Source organism: Galeopterus variegatus, unplaced genomic scaffold, assembly GCF_000696425.1.
Source record: "Galeopterus variegatus unplaced genomic scaffold, G_variegatus-3.0.2 Scaffold2374, whole genome shotgun sequence".
In the NCBI taxonomy this organism is placed as follows: domain Eukaryota; kingdom Metazoa; phylum Chordata; class Mammalia; order Dermoptera; family Cynocephalidae; genus Galeopterus; species Galeopterus variegatus.
In genome coordinates, this window is record NW_007728485.1 from 34096 (window position 1) to 54103 (window position 20008).

At 35.7% G+C, this 20008-nt stretch overlaps 1 protein-coding gene across 5 annotated transcripts in view; it reads right to left on the reverse strand.

Moving 5' to 3' along the window:
* The window catches only part of GCC2 (GRIP and coiled-coil domain containing 2), a 45381-nt gene that overhangs the window by 4503 nt on the left and 20870 nt on the right, over positions 1–20008 (reverse strand). For 4 of the 5 annotated variants that reach the window (XM_008581507.1, XM_008581504.1, XM_008581505.1 and 1 more), the window contains 10 exons: positions 19625–19787; positions 12740–12840; positions 12567–12644; positions 11769–11906; positions 10771–10892; positions 9220–9396; positions 6464–6681; positions 4651–4845; positions 3488–3627; positions 1417–1618 (listed from right to left, as the gene is read on the reverse strand). In XM_008581507.1, the coding sequence (XP_008579729.1) occupies positions 1417–1618; positions 3488–3627; positions 4651–4845; positions 6464–6681; positions 9220–9396; positions 10771–10892; positions 11769–11906; positions 12567–12644; positions 12740–12840; positions 19625–19787 (1534 nt within the window). Of the gene's footprint in view, positions 1–1416; positions 1619–3487; positions 3628–4650; positions 4846–6459; positions 6682–9219; positions 9397–10770; positions 10893–11768; positions 11907–12566; positions 12645–12739; positions 12841–19624; positions 19788–20008 lie in introns of those variants that run through there. The other variant, XM_008581508.1, reaches the window with a different exon arrangement.

Here is a 20008-nt window from a genome sequence, read left to right on the forward strand (position 1 = left end):
AAAAAAAAAAAAAAAAAAAAAAAAAAAAAAAAAAAAAAAAAAAAAGAACATGGGAGGATGGCCGGCTAGTGCGGGTGATTAGAGGGTGGGGCTAGTAATACTAAGGTCCAGAGTTCAATCCCTGTACCAGCCAGCCACCAAAAATAAACAAATAAATTAATTAAATTAAACAAAATTAAAAAACAAAATAAATAAAAAAAGAACATGGGATTGTTACAGCTAAACAAATATCGAAACAAAGCTTAAGGAACATCAACAAAATGCAATGTATGAGCCCTATTTGGGATACTGTAAAAAGACACTTCTGATAACCTGGGAACAATGAATATGAACTAGGAAGAGATAACAGAGGAATCCAATAAACACTGAGGTATTCACTGGGGAAATGATATGATGTGTGGGATTTCCTTTAAAATCTCTAGCTCCACCCTACCCCTGCCAAAAGAATGACCATGAACTGAAAATTGTTAGAGGTGGGTGACAGCTACAGGGGAGATTGCAGTGTTTTTCTGTGCATGCTTGAAGACATCAGCAATAAAAACATTTAAAAACTAAAACAAAAATAAAACCATGATTCTTAAGATGCAGTTTGAAATCAGATAACTACAGCACCTGTATGTGAAGCATTTCAAAGGAGTTTATGACATTACAGTACTGAATCTATTTGACTTGAAAATCTAAACTCTCTCCATGGGATAGCTTTAAAGCTGCATTCGCCTGGAAGTGGACTGCTGGATTTGGACCAAGTGTTGGGTCATATGACTCTGTTGTCCCTAGACTGTTTGGGGTGTGAGGGGGGAAGAGGGATGAATAAAGTAGGAGAGGAACAAGCCAATACATGTGTATAAAAAAAAATAAATAAAAGTAAAACCACATAAAACAAAACCACATGCAACTCAACACAAGAACATGACACCAGGACACAAATCCAATTTTCTTTTTTTTTTTTTGTCTTTTTTGTGACCGGTAAGGGGATCGCAACCCTTGGCTTGGTGTCGCCCGCACCGCGCTCAGCCAGTGAGCGTACCAGCCAGTCCCATATAGGATCTGAACCCATGGCGGAAGCGCCGCTGCGCTCCCAGCGCTATACTCTCCTGAGTGCGCCACGGGGCCGGCCCCACAAATCCAATTTTCAAAGAGCTAGAAGATCAAACTAAGCATTGCATTATATTTTGCTGAATGTTAAAATTATATAAATGTACTATTGTTGCCACTAAATGTTAAGAAGCCAGTTTTTCAAATCTAGTCACAGGCTACACATATGACAGAATCAATCCAAATAAACAAACTTAAAAGTTACAATTTCAAAAGTCATAGTGTCATGATAAAGATCACAAGCACACGTACAAATTCTTAACCACAAGCCCAGCAGCGGGTATAAGTCACATGACACAGGTCTAAGCTTCTTTCACCCACCTTGAGCAATTGCAGCAAGTTTTCCTTTTTCTTCAGGGCTGAGCTGCAACATTGTATCTATAACAGGAAGGAGCCTCTCTCTTTCACTACCTGGTTTTAGGAAAATGAACTGTAGCAGGACATTCTTCAAGTATTCCAAGTTAGCTACAGACTTTTCTCGCTCTTGATTTCTTTCCAATCTTCTTATTTCACTTTTGAGAAGCTGGTGTTGAAGAAATAAGTCAAAAACAGGGTTTAGAAACTTCTGGTTAAACATGACAGACTAAACACGTGCATTTTTCTTCTCTTCTCTCTTAATCCCCTCTACCCCCATCATCAATGACAACAAAGGAGGAAGTAGGAGAAGAAAGAAGAGATGAGAGATATCAAGAAATTCCAAGACAACAGGAAGCAAATGAGGTGGAAGTGACTCAGTGCAGCAGCACAGCAGGTACCACTGACAAGAGAAGAGGGTGCATCCTGTGCAAGTATCCAGAGGCTCCTGCCTCAGAAGCCTGGGGTACCACAGAAACTTGGGGCTGAATGCTGGGGGACTGATGGAAAGTCTAGACAAGGAGCAACTGGAGCCACAGGCTGGCACCATGATATTTCCTTGACCTTCATCTCTCTATAGAAACTGACTCAGTGGGACTTGGGGCTCTGGGATAAGGGACACACTGTGAGGACGGTCTGAAAATAGGGGCTGAAGTGAACATCTGTAGCCTTCATTAACCCCTGCCTCTGCCCTGCTCCCAGAGCTCCAGGCAGTTAAAATGTCCACAGTGAACAGCACTTAACCAAAACAAGAGTTGAGCTCAGGGTACAGTGAAAGTTCAGGAACATAAGACAATATAAAATACTACCAGAAAAATGGGCCAAACTGTCGTAGGATGTTAGAGTCTCTGATGAAGATTTCTGGGTTGAAACAAAGCTGTAGCTTTTGTTATATTTTCATCATTTTATGTTAGTCCAGGAAAGTTAGCTCTTTCCTAAAACTTAGGGTCATTTTGAAAAGTGACAATTAAGTCTAAGAAACCATGTATGTGAGCATAAAGTTGTGGAAATATATCATCTAAATAAGTCACTTAGGTTCAATGGGATAGTCAGTGAGTTGTTACATGTGATGTTTTGACTAGTGGGAAAATGTTATTTTATATGGTTGCATACTGAAGTATTTAGTGGTGGGATGTCATGACATATACTGTAAATAACTGAGTAATTCTGCATTAAAAAATTAATTTGACAAGGACAGCTAGTGGCCCTGCAGAGGCAGGACGGATCTGTTTGCAGCAGCAAGTGCAGGGGCAAAAAGCATGTGCTTTTCAGACAAACATGAGTTTGAATTTTGCTCCACCATTTACCAGTTTCAATTTTTCTCTCATGCAGTGATTATGAGGATTAAATAAGATAATATACATAAAGCCCAGGGCCCAGTTCTTAAGAACTGCTCAATAAGTAGTGTGACTGTGCCCTGACAGGTGATTTATCACTGAGCCAGGGTAGAAATGTGTCATTTGAGCAATCCTCAGCTGCGCCACTACATCCCTAGCTGTTCCTGGTGTCGACTTTCAACAGGAAAAACTTCCCATGCCACTTTGCCGTCTCCACCTACAAACTGCATTGGGTAGTTCAGTGCTACAAGCATGAGCTGAAGGATCTGAACTAGAAATGTTCCACTGTTTATCTTAAGAATTTAAGGACCCATACCTATTTTTTATTTAAGTATAGGTGGAACAATGACTTGTGAACATCTCTCTTATTTCTAAATCTATTATGGTTTCTTAGTAAAAGGAGGAATTAGGGCTGGCCAGTTATCTCACTTGATTATAGCACAGCCTCATAACACCAAGGTCAAAGGTTCAGATCCCTGAATTGGCCAGCTGCCAAAAAAAAAAGGGAATAGAAACAGTTTTTATATAATAAATATGAAAGAAATTAATATTTCTCTCTGTCAAGAATCGAACATAAAGAATCAAGATCTCAGGATGCATCTGAAATGTGAATTTTTTAACTGGGGTGCATGTGTATGGAGGGTCAAGAAAACAGAATTGGTGCAGGGTATCTTCAAAGCGGCCAGGTTTTCTGACCTCACCTTAACTTGCTCCATAAGGATTGCATTGGTTGCCTCCGTTTCCCGAAGCAGGAGGTTCAAGTGATCCACACTTTTTGTGGTTGAACTGAGCTTCTGAACCAATTCTTCTTTGGTAAATTCAGTATGCCACAAAGGAGGCTCTGCAAGATATTGTTCTAAGAATTAATTTTCAAAATCAGAGATTACAGATCGATTCTAAATAACAAAAATACCTAATTTTTAAATGTCTTAGTGATCCTGTATAGGTCCACTGCCTTTGCCACTCATCTACTCAATATACCTCAATTAAAAGGTTACATGTTGAATGTAACAAATATAATAAAGAATCTCTGTTATAAAGCATTTAACCTAATTGAATACAAGCCCTATGATCCCAATGCTGAAATTTGTCAGGCTTGCATATTTAGACCATTCTATTAGTTTCATTAACACATCCTCTTCCCATCTTTAGTGTTCCAAGAACTTATGAAGCATTAACATTTACTCATCACTTATATCGTGGACCCTCATAAGAATCTTCTATGAGGTAGGGTAGATACCATTACTCAAATTTTACAGATGAGGGAACAGGCTCAGAGTTGATAAGTAATTTTGGCAAATATCACACAGCTAAGTCTGAATCTGCAGTCTGCTGCTGCTCTATCGTGATGCCTCTGTGGCACCACTAGACTTTGCCTGAAGGACCATGACTTGCAGTTTCCATCCCACATGGTCATCCACCATGGACTCAAATGGTTCTTACTCCAGGTGATCCTGAAACTTCAGAAAAACGACAGATCCCCCCTGAATTATGAACGGTAATATTCATTACAGGTGAGAATAAAATATACCAAAACTTTATTTAATAAGGCACATTTAGCATTACTTCATCAAGAGAAATAAACTGAAACTGTCCTGGAAGGATGAGGGAATAGTTTATCCTACTTTCTATCTAATACCACTAGAGAACTTCCAACCATCAACTTCTGGCTCAAACCTAGGGCAGAGCTAACATTTTGTTTTAAAAAGGATTTGCTTCATACTGCAGGAAAGTTTTCCATTTCAACAGGTGATGGAATATTGAAAGAAACTTTACTGGAGTGGCTCAAAGAAGCAAATATAATTTATTAATTAAACAAGACAACAAAATTAAATAAGAAAAACGTATTTAGAGAGTAACATACCAAGTTTAGTTTCAGGAGAATTAAGAAGCTGCTCTAAAGACTGTGTGTGCGTGCTGGCAGAAGACACAGATTCAGTGTCAGTTGTCTCCATCCCTTCTCCCTCTTCACGGGTTACAGCGTGCATGTCCAAAAGTGGGAGGTCTGTGTTTCTTCTTTCTCGAAGGTTCTTCAAAGGTTGGTGGGAAGAAGCTGGACCTATTAAAATTTTTTTTAAAGGGTAGGTACTGTTCAGAATCGATAGATTCAGCCTTAACAAAGATACACAATAAAATTAAAATGATCCGGAGTATGGTGAATGATAACTTAGAGAAATTAAATAACTAGAAGACAAGTAAATGGTGTATCAAGAAAGAATTGCTAAAACAATCCTAAAAATTTAGTCATTGAACTTTTAAACACTTTAGTCCTTTCAGCAGAAGCTATACATTAATTGCTACTAGCTAGCTAAGATAAACTGTTAGATAACACAAAGCTCACAATATAGTACTACTTATTTTTATTATTAATTTAAGGTAGAGGATTATATTGCTGCTAAACATGGTAGAAATTCTAAAACTAGACTCTAGCCATTCTGGTGAATTATGTGTTTCAGATTGCTGCATATTTTCTAGCACAACACACTTGCTTCGAGTCTGCTCAGTGGACATCCTCCATCACGGCCCGTACACCTTCTGCTGGATCCTAACACTGCCCACTCACACCAACAGCGCTCATCGACAGGAAGAGCCCAGCATTCAGCACAAGTAACTAATCGATCACATTACTGGGCAAAGCTTTCCTGTTTGCTGACACAGAACTGTAAAGTTTATAAAAACACTTTCAAATACATTACTGATCTGAAGAAATCTGAAGTGCAGAGAAATCTACTGACTCTGCCCAAGGTGTCATAGCTGAGTTAGGTACCAGAATTCTAACCCAGATTTTTAAACTTCAAATTTCATTTATTTTCCATTTTATGAAGTTCCTCCCCTGTTCTTTCAAACCTTAGTTAGCCTTCCTGATTGCCCTTCCTGGGTTTCTGACAGTTTGCTAACTGCTTATTCCACTGCTGATTCCTCAATTACAATCTCTTGTGCAACTTGTTTTTCCCCAGCTGATTTTTGGTGACTCTTGGCATATGTTAAATTCTCTTGAAGTTGTTTTCTGACTTTGACAAGTGACTCATACTTCGGTTGTTCAGTGAAGATGTCCAGTGATATTGGTGTGGTTGAACTAAAACTCTAACTAGTCAGAAATCTGAAAGGGAAAAAGCTGTATTGGCCAAGCAATTCTACAAGTTCAGTGCTACTTGAGTGTGTTTAAGCCCCTTACTTTATCTCTAATGTTTCTACTTAAAAAAACAGATACATTTGATTACTAACCACGGAGAATACCAAACAGATCCAGTGAATACCAGAATTAGGATGTATGTTATGAGACTAACAGAGTTCTTTTTAAGAGAAAAAGGAATACTCCTTTACAGGGAGGGTAATAAATATACAAAAATCAGTATGGTAAGAGGTTATAAAGGCTGCTGTAAGTATAATCAAGAAGGTTCAGGACTGGCTGGATAGCTCAGCGGGTTAGAGTGTGGTGCTGAGGGTTTGATCCCTGTATCAGCCAGCCACCCCCACAAACACACACTCACACACAAAATGAAGGGTTCAAAATAGTTCAAATATTTTTCCAGTAAGCAAATTCAAAATTCATTAGTTATAGAACTGACATTGACTGACACCTAGTAAATTGTCTACTTTCTTATGAATTTGTGAAAGAATGTATTCAAGAGATATAAATACATGAAGAACTAATATTTCCGTGGGTACATACATACTTCTTGTGGTTGGTTCATTCTTAAGCTGGAAGAGCTGAACTTCAACCTTTGAGAGCTGCTGCTGTAAAGTCTCAACTGTCTTTCTGTGTTCTTCCTGCAAATGTCGCACTTGATCTCGGAAGCTGTTGCGAAGGACCTCATTCTGAGAGGTTAGCTGACTCACAGTCTGTGTGTGCTCAGACTTCATCACCATGTTCTCTGATCGCATTGAACACAACCTGAAGGGTGAGCAGAACTTAGTTCATATAACATATTTCAACTTTATCTGCTGACTCAGATTTTCTCAGCTGGGTCCTGCAAGAGAATTAGCCCTAAGACATTTACTGAATGTATGAATCAACTTCTCTCCTATGCATCCATAAGATACTAGTTGTGTAACAGCCTGGGGAGAACTGACATGGGCTGTTATCAAATTGTTTTCTGTGTTCCACAGTTTTGATGAACCTCAGTTGAGAAACTGTTGTGTGATTCAGAGGAGGAACTTCTATCATGGTTCCTCAGAAAATAAGACTATATTTAGAGCATAAAATAATTATACTTTTAATTAGTCCAGTTCTTCAGGTCTGGAGAAGTATCTGGAGAGGTACCACTTATGTGGTAGCTCACATAATTGTAAGATTAATCTATCTTTTTTCTCTATTACTCTGAAAACATGAAAAAGAACACTTTTATTTCATAAAAAAGTCTTAAAGGAAAGTACCCATTTTTGTCAATTAACATGAAAAACTTAAACACAAAGACTTGGTTTATTATAACTATTTCCAAATCTGCTGCATACTGGAATCGCTGGGGCATTTAGTGTTCATGTTACAGCCACTGAATTAGAATCTCCAGTGGTGGTCCTAGGAACTGTGACTTTTATGTAGTCAACATGACACTAGCTGGTGGACCTACAGTTTGAGAACCACTACATTTAATGGTTTACTTGTAGTTTTGGCACTTTATATATTTGGTTTTGGTTAAAAAAAAATAACACATGTCCTTTTTACACGAGGGATCCATAAGTCCTATCATAAAAATTCAAACAATACGGAAGCAGTTAGAGAAAAAAGTGAAAGCCCCCCCCGCCCTTACTCTCTCCCATCCCTGGCAGCATAAAACCCCAATTCCAGAGATAAACAAACATTTTAACAGTTTGCTGTGTAACTTCCTAAGATATTTTTTCAACCCATAACAGATATGCACACCACATAAGGTTTAAAATAGGATTTAGTGGCTGAAGGGAGAAATCCAATAAAAATATCTTAGGTTTTAGAAAGGTATCTTTATTGCCAAGTTCTTATTGATTAATGGGTCTAGAGAATGTTAGTGTGTATACATTTTTCTGCAAATGTTTTGTTCAAACAATATCTACAAAGAAAGTAAAGGAAGAATCATTGGCAGTCACAACAATTTTCTAAGGAGGCTAAAAGTTACACTTTAGAGCTAGGGTAAGGCTTCTAGTTTTCAGGCAATATCAATGACACTTCTGAATTTACCTCCTTGAAAGCTAGATGCCTGAACCCTCCCATCTGGAATAGGAATGACTGTGCTGATAAAAGTTCACTGTTCTGTCCCAGTGGTTAATGGGGTATTTACATAAGCTGAGCACTCTGGGTAATGCGGATATTAACTGCTTGGCCTGATTATCACATTTCTCTGGACCCATTTTTACAATCTCATACAGAGAAAGTGTGAATATCAAAACATTTTTAAAAGTAGAGAATATATAAAGAAAAGGCTATTTTTCATATTAGGGCATAGATAGTAACAATACCATTAGTTTTTAATATTTCTGAATAAGAGTCCTAAAAACCTAAAATGCTGTGAACAGTTTCTCGTACTTAGAAGAGTGACTGGCACACAGTAAGTGCACAAAAAATAATTTACTGAATGACTGAATTACTTTAGAGGTATCAATTGTACTTTACTTGTTTTACCAATTTAATTTGCAATAACTTTTATGGAGTAAAGAATAAGTGTTGCAAATTTCTGATGTAAATATCAAGTAAGCATCACTACATATAAGCTAATCTCATGGTAAAAAATTGGTAGATCTTTCCTGAAACTTTTGGTTTACATGATTAATATATACATTGCACTGTTAAAGACAGTGTAAGCCAAGAAAATCCAAGTGTTTTCACTTTTCAGGTTGGCATAAGATTAAATATATAAGTGTACCTGAGATGTATAAAGTATCTTAATACCCTTGATGAAAAGAATTCAGTGAAGAATTCTTTTCCTCAGTGTGAACTACAACTCATATTACCACCCAATTTCCTCATTACAGAAGTTCAAAGTTTCTCGTTCCTAATAATCTATTCTGCTGATAGTCCTAATGTCTATTTAAACTATTGTAATGATTAACAAAATCTGACAAGTCAAAGACAGAGCTGTAAAGATAAGTTGTATATTGTTTTTCAGTCAGCAGCTATTAGAATGTTTTCCCCTAGAGGAAGAAAAATGCTTATAGTTTGACACCTGGGTTGGAAAGTAGAGTTTTTTTGTTTTGTTTTTTTAAAGAAACATCCTGGAGATATAGAATATTAGATGAGCAGGTAAACATTAAAGTTTAAGTGTGTTCTTAAAAACGCTAAATATAAATGCAATCCAAAGGGGAAGCTTTAAGGTACGCAAAGCAAAGGTGCCAAGCATTTAGAAATGTCTATTTCTTATGTTCAAATCTGTATTTATCCCAAGGAGCAACACATCCGGAGTCCAACAAAGAATACACAGCTGCCTGGTACAAACAGGGCTAGTGCTGCCAGCAGGCTTACCTTTCCCGGAGTTCTGCCTCTTTGGACACAGTTTCCTGCAGCATCTTGTTGTGCCTTTCTAGCAGAGTGTCATGTTCACACTGTAATGTGTGAAGTTCAGATACACTGATCTGTAAGTTATTTTGGCTATCTTGTAATTTGATTTTTAGTTGGTCAATCAGCATTTCCAGGTGTTCCCTAAAAGAGAAATAAATACTTAAAAAAAATTTGGGGAAAGATTTTGTGTTTTCAAATGCATTTCAATTATTTAATCTTTCAATGTCATACTCTTGCTATTAATATGGATGATTCTGAAGGAAATATAATAATCAGAAGAATTCAGAGACAAAGATTGAATATAAACCAGTAAAAAAAACAAACAAAAACAAAACATAAAAAGACTGAATACAATACAAAACATGTTACAGTCAGATTTTAAATCTCAGGCACTACAGATTTACAAAAAAGGTCTCCATTTTTAATTTCACATTCTAATGGAGTAGACCATTACATGGCATCAAAATGGCCTATTTTATGTTATAGGACTATGTCATTAAGGTCATTAGTTAAAAAAAAAAAATCACACAGTTCTAAGTGAACTGTTATGAGAATGGTTATGTTATAGTGAATGACAATCCCCAAAGAAAAGCAGGAGGTCTTTTTTAGACTTAGAAAAAAAACTAGGTAGAAACAAACAGTTAAAATCCATAATTCTGCCACAACTAGTGTAATACACTATTAGTTTCTTTTTTAAAAAATGTACTTAATGTATAAGAAAGCAGGAAGAACTTAAAGTATTCACATTCAAATGATTTGATCCCCAAATTGAGGTATGGTCAAATGGGCACTTGCAAATAGTGACATTTTTTATACTTGTTGTGTCTCAATATTCAATATTTGCTATTAATAGAGAAAATACCTCATCATATTTCAGCCTACAGTCCCTAGACTTAATAGATTCCTAAACAAAAACAGAAGCATAAACATATAAACACTGCAGGATAATCAGTCCTGCTTAGAACAGTAAGGCCCAAACATAAAATTGCTTTCAATACCAAATCTCTCCTTATAAAAACAAAATACACACACCACAGAATGCCCTATCTATATCTCGTTTGCGGGATACTTTTGGGTAATTTACCAAAGAGATCTATAGGCTAGTTTTAGAGTAGCATTAAACAACACACTTAATTTAAAACTTTTTGAAATAAATAAAATATTTTTCAGCAACTTCTGTTTAATCTAATTAATGGCAAATAAGTATACTGAAAAATCATTTTTATTCTTTTATGTTTAAATTTTCACAATTGAAAAAACCAATCATAATGTAATTTTAGTGCATGTATTTCTTAGCCTACATCTCAGTAACATATCCTGGCTTCACTGCTCACTTTATCATCTTTTGGAGCTTTCAATAGTTACCTTTGTAGTGAAGCTTCCCTGTGACTGCCTGGAGACACTGTGAAGCCAAGAAACTCTGTTCTCATTGAGAGTTACACATAAAATTCCACAGTCAAAAGAAATTAAAATAGGATTTTCAACCATGCAGGTTTCTTTTAATTTAGATTTTACCTTTCTTGTTTAGCTCCCTCAGTTTCAGCCTGAGACACAGATTTATTCTTCTGTTGTTTTAGAACATTATGAACTCGGATTTTGTAGCTCTCAAATTCAGACGTTATCGCAGCTTGTTCTGCCTATGACATTTAAAAGAGAGAGAAAAAATTTTTCATTGTAATGTGATCCTATTTTTTTTCAGAGATTAACAAATTGAGATGAATACCTGTTTTTTAAAATGGGAAAAATCGCTGACATTTTTAGCCCCCGATTAACTTTGCTAAAATGTACACTTATGCTGGCCTAACATTTTGTTAAAGCCTTTGAATGATATAGTTTTGTCTGACAAGAGACATGTTTCTACCATGTTTTCTACCCTGGTAGATTAATTTCCTATCCATAAATTTTATAATGGCACTATCCGCTTTTGGAACTTTATAAAGATGTTCATTTATGATATCCCCTCTTATAAATATGAGAAAAATTTAACTCAAAGAAATTTAGTTACTGGAACATCAGTTTTCAAAATAGAGTGGTAAAAGTTAAATGCTACATCTTCCACTTCCCTGAAGTGATCGCAAACTCCCACAACACTTTTGCCAAGATCACTTAGATAAGAGCTGTGCCTCTAACAAAATGACTGTACTGTGTGTTGATGTCGAGGACAAGAAGGTAGGCCCCCACAGTCATGCTATGAGAATGTTACTTTATAATAAGAACTGTACGACTTCTAATAAAAAAGGTTTACAATTAAGTGACTTTCTTACACACATAAACTGCAAAACAAAGTTGAAACGAAAACATGTGCTCATGTTTTTCCTTTTAGCAAAAAAAGTTATCCAAGTGATAGTTAGGGTTGGTATGGAGTTGGGGTTAAAATCAGATGAACTGAACCAGGTGTTCATCTAATAAGTAAGTGCTATTAATAACCACAAAACCCTAAAAAGGGAGAAGGCAGTCCTGGTGTAAATGCTTGCTAGCTGATAATAAAATCCTTCGGGCCCTGAAGAACACACCTTGGCAGCACGGCTCTCTTCCTGGAGCACCGTCACTCTCTGTTGGTAAGTGCTCAGCGTGCGCTGGTGCTGTTCTGCAGAGGTCTTCAGGTGCTCATGAATTTTGTGTTTCTCAGATGTTATTTCAGCCAGCTGAATCTGTGGGACAAAAATCATTAAATTTGGCCCCAGTAAATCAGATCTTTACTGGTTAAAGAGATTTTCCTTAAAACACAAACTGAGGTTTGACACCTACATTTGTATAAAGGACATAATTAAATAGTGGAATATTCTCACGTGTTATTATTGGAGGAGCAGAGATAATATGAGTGAACATTTTCTCACTAAAATAAGTTACCTTACTTTTTCTTAAACAACATTAATCAAAAAATCAGTCATGAAAAAAATCCCAGACTACATATTCCATGTTTAATGTTTGTTTGAATACCTCGAGACATTATATATGACATATATATAAATATAATAAACATATAAAAACATTTTATAACCTGTTTCTTGTGACTACATATCATACAGAAAGTTCAGATGCAGGTTTGGAGCCATGTTTATTTTATTTGGCACTATTTGAGTAAGTGTGTAAGCAGATTTCCAAACACATGAAGATAATCTAGGCTGAGTTACGTAGCACACTCCAGTTACATGCTTCACTTACCACTTTCTCAAAATGTGGCAGAATCTTTCTAAACATCCTTATAGGATATATCCTCATAAGATAATTAGAAAAATCCCTAAATACGGTATCTTACTTCTATATGGAAAAATTTTTGTTTAAATTTTAAAAAGGAAAAAGAACCTTACTTTATAGACTTCTACTTGCTGCTGGCTTGCCTCCAGCTCGCCATTTAATGATGCTTGAAGTATTAAGTGGTCAGTTTCCTAAAAATGAGAATCTTGGTTAAATTAAAAAAAAAATTTATTCATAAACAAACTATGAATAAATACTAAAATATGAAACTGAGGAAATAACATACTGCTTGCTTTGAATCTGCCAGTTCTTTTTTGGTTTTCACAAGCAACTGCTTGATTTTGGTGTTTTTTTCTTCGTACTGTTGCACTGAAGACTGCAGTGAAGCTAGTACAAGAAATAATTTTAGCAGAAAGAGATGAAACAATTTTTATGAGTTAATTTACATGTACAATTGCCGAGTTTTTTCTTTGTGTTAGCTTACCTTTTAAAGAAACTTGTTTTAGCTTTTTATTATGGAATATTTCAAACATATATGACAGTAGTGACAAGATTCCACTCCACTCCACTGCAGCCATCACTCAGCTTTAATCATCACCAACCACAGACAATCTTATTTCACCCAGACCGGGAGTCAGCAAAGTATGGCCTGCAGGCTATTTCTATAAATATGGTTTTACTAGAACACAGCTAAGCTCATTCATCTATGTATTGTCTACGGCTGCATTAGTGCTACAATGGTAGAAGTGAATAATCACAACAGACACTGTGTGGTACGAAAAGCCCAAAATATTTACTATCTGAACGCTTTATTAAAAAAAAAGTTCATCCATACCTGACCCGTATCCTCATCCACTCCCTGAGCCCCCACAAAACTATTTTGAAGCAAATCCATTCATCTGTAAATATTCCAGTATATATCTCTAAAATAAAGGTATGGCTATATTTACTCTATTTCTAAAAGATCAGGTCTCTACTTTTAAAAAGTTTCTCACAGGTGGTACTGTGTGTTTCCAACTGCATTATATCAGAGGCACATATCCAGTCATCTGTTTTTGTGATAGTAATTCAGGTGTAATAATTTTTTTGTAGGAAGAATTGTTAATGAAAAATAGCTTACTAAGGAACAAACAGAAACATGATAAAGACAAAAACCTTTTATGTTAACAGAGGTAAAGAAGAAACAAATATTAAATAGGAATAAGTGAACTCATTTTCTAGACCACAGGTAGGCCACTATAACTAGCAATCCAAATCTGGCTGCAGTCTGTTGTTAAACCAACCAAGAATATATGACAGAGACCATATGGTTTGTGAAGCCACAGAGATTTACTATTTGATCCTTTACAGAAAAAGTGTGCTTGAGTCCTGGTCTAGACCAGTTATATGTGTGCTATGTAACTGTGCTGCTGAAAGGTCTTATAAGCAATGATTAACTTTATAAAGTTAAATTCACACACAGATTATACCATTTGGTAAATACAAACAAACTTCAGTTACTTCCTGGCAACTATTTACCTAGTTCTAAAAAGCATTTTATAAGGCACAAATTACATATGAAGACTTGCTAGGTGTTCCAGTAGTTATGATAAGCAAGATCCAAGTTTCTGAGATCAAAGAATATAGAACGTAACTAGGGGATAACATTTTACAAGATAATGTAAAGCAAAATATGTTAAAAAAGAAATACAAAATGCTATGGGGATCCATACTGTTAAAGGTCATATACACTTCACATGGAACAACAAGGGAGATTTCATCAAACAGGAAGCACTGAGGATGAGGAAGGAGTCCAAAGGGCAAGCACAGGGAATGGGAGGGTGAGGCGAGAAAGGAAGCACAGCAGCAGGTGAAATACACACTTGTGGAAAAGCACACATCACGTCTCAGGAAAGATCAGTAGCCTTCTTTACCTGTGAGAGGGTGGTGAGAATTCAGTTGAAAAGTCAGACTGGGGCCAGACGATGGAGGGGTTCAGGAGTAAGAAGATGTGAGTACATAGTACATTAGGCAAAGTGAGCCAACCCAATTTTTGTTTGCATTGAACACTGCCCTGATGCCTCCTCTTCTTCCTACTCTGTCAACTCTTCAGCCTGCCTTCCCAGGCCTCTGTTGCCAGGAGGCTGGGCACTTTCCAGATTCTGCACCCTTCTAATTAATCTGACACACTAGACAGTAATCTTTCCCATTGTCTTTAAAAATCAATCAATCTGGTATTTAGGCCTTTCATGAATTGGACCAAAAATACCTTTTAAATTTTACTTTACTTCTCCCTAACACTCTAAAGAGTGTCAAGCCTTTCACTCTTACTGGTCAAAACTTCCAAAATAATATTTCTCTCAGTTTTTCCTCACATCACAGATGCAGAAAGGAATGTTCTTTTCCAATCCTCATTTTCCTTCTAAACCTTACCTTCAAGGCTCAACTCAACCTCAACATTTAATTGTTCCAGTCTATAGCACTTTCTCCTCTCTAAACTCTTAGCAATCATTGCCTGTACCACTTATTTCTATACTTTTACATCTGTTAGAAGTGAGTGGCCTTTTTGGATAAGCACATCCTTGCAGTTTTTCCAAGGTATCAAGCCTATCTCTGAGCTGACTGTCAGAAATATATAGATTCACTAATCCAAAACCAAATGTTTGCACTGCAGAAACATAAGCTAGTGCTGTGCTACTCAATCTGCATCAAGAACTTAATTGGAAGATATGGAACGTGCATAGTGAATTATCTGGAAACTATACAATCCATTCAGTTGTCTGATATTCTAAACTTTATCCCTCCATACAGGCAGATAATCAGAATTCTGTACACTTGGACTTTATGTCTTTGTTTACTCAGGAAATCACTGCTCTTGAGCCGTGACGTGGCCACTGGCCGATAATGAAGTGTGCACTGTAAAACAGCCTGGAAGATTTTCTATTTAATTATCTGCAGGAATGCTGCTGAGAATACTAGTACAACTTACCAGTGGTTCTTAAACTAGCATTAACCTCAAAATCACATATGAAGCTTTTGAAAACACAGACTTCAAGGCCCTACAATCTAAGATTCTGATTCACTGCATCTGCGAATGGACTTGCCCAAAGCTCTCCAGGTATTTCATAGTGTTCCCATTATACAAATGTCTAAAATAATGCTTCCTTACACATCCTAGTAGCAGAAAAAGCTGTGTTTCTCACAAGCATCATACTTGCTCTATTACTGTAGATACTATAAACCTTGTAACTGGCGATGTTTCTGTCTTTGCTCTTGTTCCTGGGAAGCTCAAAGCCAAATTTATGAGAGATCATAGTGACAGCAGAAGCACACAGCACATACACTTTATGTCTTGATCTTCTATCTGACTTATTGTATAATCCATCTTCAACATTTCCTTTTTTACCATTTCTTCATCATTTATATATCTAAAATCTTGTTCTATGGTAATCTCTTTGTAGCCACCTCATATTATTTTATGGAACTTCTGCTTCCAGCAATGAGGGAATAACAGGGTCTTATCTTCCTTTTATAAACAACTAGAAACCTGAACAAAATATGCATATATATTTTACTGACATTGGACATTAAGCAGTGCAGGACCATGATCTCTGAGATGAAATAAACAAACAAGGTGAGACCTGTTATTGTCATGGCTTTCTGCCTAGATGGAATTTCTAGACTATGGTGCTGGGATGGGAATCCCAGACAGAGCTAGGGGGTCTTACTGAGATGCGAAGAACTGCTTGAGAAAGAACAATCAATAGGAGTTGCAATGTGAATGATTACCAAAGCTCACACAGAGCTATAAGTAATTCAAATTCCCACCAGCCGGAGTAAAGAGACTTTGTCGAGTACATAGGCACCTAAGACACCCTCTGAAGATCCCCACCTTATTAGTGGGGCTGAACTAGACCTGTAAGAAAGGCTACTCTAAACTTGTCCTAAAAATTATAAAAAACAACTTAAAAAGGGTAAAACTGATTGGCAAATTACTTGACTGTCAAAATTTAACTCTTTCAATACAAACATATCTACCATTCAACAATAAAAAATTCACATCTAATTAACAAATTATTTTCCATGCAAAGAAGCAGATGAGTATGACTTACAACGAGGAAAAAAAAAAACCTATCAACAGAAATAGACACATAAATTACAGAAATGATCACCTTAGCAAACAAGGGCACTAAAACAGCTATTAAATATGCTCAAGGATTTAAAGGAAAATAGCATAATGAAGAGAGAAATAAAAAAATATATAACAAAAAACCAGATGGAATACTGTGGATTGATCGTCCCCCACAAAACTAATTGAAGATTGTTAATCTCCATTGTAACAGTTTTAGGAGAATGGGAAATCAGACTATGGCAGTGTTGAAAGGTAGGGCCTTTAAGAGGTGATTGGATCATGACAACTATGCCCTCGTAAATGGATTAATCCATTCATAGAATAATGGGTTAATGGTTTAGTGGGTTGTAGGAGTGGAACTTGTAGCTTTTTAAGGAGAGCAAGCGAGAATATTAAAGAACTTTTGCCATCCTCACCATGTGATAGCCTGCCTCACCACAGTACCCTATAGAGCATTCCCACCCAGAAAAAGGCCCTCACCAGATGTGCCCCCTGGACCTGGGACTTTCTAGCCTCCAAAACTGTAGGAAGTAAATTTTATTTCTTTATAAATTACCCAGTTTCAGGTATTCTGTTATCAGCAACAGAAAGTGAACTAATACATGAAACTTCTAGAAATGAAAAAGGCAATATCAAAAGTAAAAATTTCATCGGATGGGATTAATAAATTAGATACTGCACATCAGTGAACTTGAAGATGGTAATAAAAACTATCCAAAATAGAAGCTTGGAAAGTACAAAAACCCCTCAAAACCAAACAAACAAACTGAACAGAGCACTGTTAACTCAAAGGACTATATCAACTGGTCTAACGTGTAATTACATGTCTCAAGGGAAAAGAGTGTAGAAGTTAAGACAAAAAATATTTAAGGAAATAATGGCCAAAAATGTGCCAAATTTGAAAAAAACTATAAAAAAAAACCCTACACATTTAAGAAAAAACTATTTAAAAAACCTATACATTTAAGCTCAATAAACCACAAGTAAGATATAAATAAGTAAAAGCACATTATGGTACAACATACGATTCTATACCCAACAAAAGTATCTTTCAAAAATAAAGGCAGATTAAAGACTTTTTCAGACAAACAAAAGCTGAAAGAATTCACTACCAGTAGCCTACACTGTAAGATATGTTACAGGAAGCTGTTCAGGGAAAAGGAAAGTCATACCTGATGGAATTGCATTTGTGTGTGTATATATATATTTATGAAGGAATAAAGTGCACCAGAAATGGTAAATATGTGGGTAAGTACTTTAAAACAGTTCCCTAATTTTTCATTTCTTTAAAACAAGGGTTAATAAACTTCTCTTAAAAGATCAGAAAATAAATATTAAAGGCTTACAAACAACATAGTCTCTGTTACAACTACACATCTGTGCTGTTGTGGCATGAAAGTAGCCACAGATAATACAAACAAATGGACATGGCTGTGTGTGAATAAAACCTTTACTTACAAAAACAGGTAGCTGGCCTGTGGAATTTGCTCACCTCTGCAATAAAAGATAATGCATAGTGTCTACACTATGTGTAAAAGTAAAATTTATGACAAAAATAGCACAATGGGAAAAAAAGGGAGGAAAATAAAGTGTACTATTGTAGGATTCTTATAATATATATGAAGGGGTATAATTCAAATAAAGGTAATCTATCATAAGTTCAACATGTATACAAAAACCCCTAAAGCAATCCATGGGTCAAAGAGATATAGCTAATAAGCTAATAAAGGAGACAAAATGTCAACATAAAAAATAATTCAAAAGAAGGCATAAAAAGAGGAAAAAGGAAACAAAGGACAAACAGCAAAGTGACAGATCTAAACCTAATCACATAAATAATTATATTAAAAATAAATGGCTTAAACACTTCAATTAAAAAGCAGAGATTGTCAGCTGGGAGACAAAAGAAAGACTGTACTATAAGCTATCAAAAAGAACACTTCACAGACTTAGCTTGGTTAAAAGCCAGAGGATGGAAAAAGATATACCATGTAAAAATAAATACCATGTAAATAATACTTGAAAGATACAGTGGTTATATTAATATCAAAGAGGACTTTAGAAAAAGGTATATTATCAGGGATAGAAAAAGACGTTCCACAATAATAGAGGGATCATGTCTTCAAGAACACATAATAACCCTAAATGTGTATGTAGTCAATACCAGAGTTTCTACATGCACAAAGCAAAAACTCACAGAACTGAAAAGAGAAAGATATCCACAATTATGGTTGGAGATTTTAACATACGTCTCTAGTACCTGGTAGAACGGGTTGACAGAATATCGTTAAGGCTATAGAAAAACTTAAACATCACTATAACTGACTTGATCTAATTGACTTTAGATAGAATATTCAAAAACTAATACAATCTTACACATTGTTTTCGAGGGCACAAGAACATTCACCAAAAGAAATCATATGCAGGGACATAAAATAAAATTCAATAAGGAATAAAATCATACAGAGTGTGTTCTCTAACTGCAAAGGAATTAAATTAGAAATCATTAACAAAAATAACAGAAAAAATCCTTTAAATATTCAGAAATTAAACAACACACTTCTAAGCAACCCATGGGTCAAAGAAATCACAAAAGAAATTTAAAAATATTTTGAACTGAATTAAAATAGGAATAAAACACATCGATCTGTGACATGCAGCTAATGGAGTGCCTAGAGGGAAATTTAAATCTAAAATGCTAAAATTGGAAAATATTTTATGGATAAAGTGGAATAGGATTACCTTAAAAAGAAATGTTTCACTGCTACTGAAATGTTCTCAACCTGCTGACAGCAAATTGTGGACGAAGACCATTTGCCTTTGTATTACTCATAAAACAGGTACTCAAGAAATGTGAGTGAATGAACGCATTGAGCAGCAACACGGACTATAAACATCTTAACGACAAATAGTTTTATCTTTCTGGTCCTCAAAAATGTTTAGCACCATGCTAAACATCTGGCTGACAGCAAAAGATGTGAAATGAACTATTGCCTGCCCTTGCCCCCACTTCTGTTATGATGAATAATTATAAGGTGAAGGGAATTTTGTTTTACTCACTTATTTCTTCTTGTAGGGTTTCTTGTTTCTGTTTTTGAATTTTTATTTCTTGCTCCAAATCTTCCACCTTGCAGTTTTGATTAGTTAACTTTTGATTTAGTTCTTTCATTAAACGTTCATAATCAGCTATTTCCATATTCATCAATTTGGTTTGCTGGGCATCCTGCACATTTTATAAATAAAAGATTCACATAATACTAGATCAGTTAATTTCATTTGTAAAATTGCTGAAATGATGTCATAGGAATAAACAGGTTCTATTATGCCTTTCTGTAATACAGAAATAGTTTAGAGTAATGAAGAAATGAGAAGTTGAATACTTCCTAGATTTTAATTTCATAAAATATTTTCTTTTTTTTTTTTTTTTTTTTTTTTTTTTTTTGT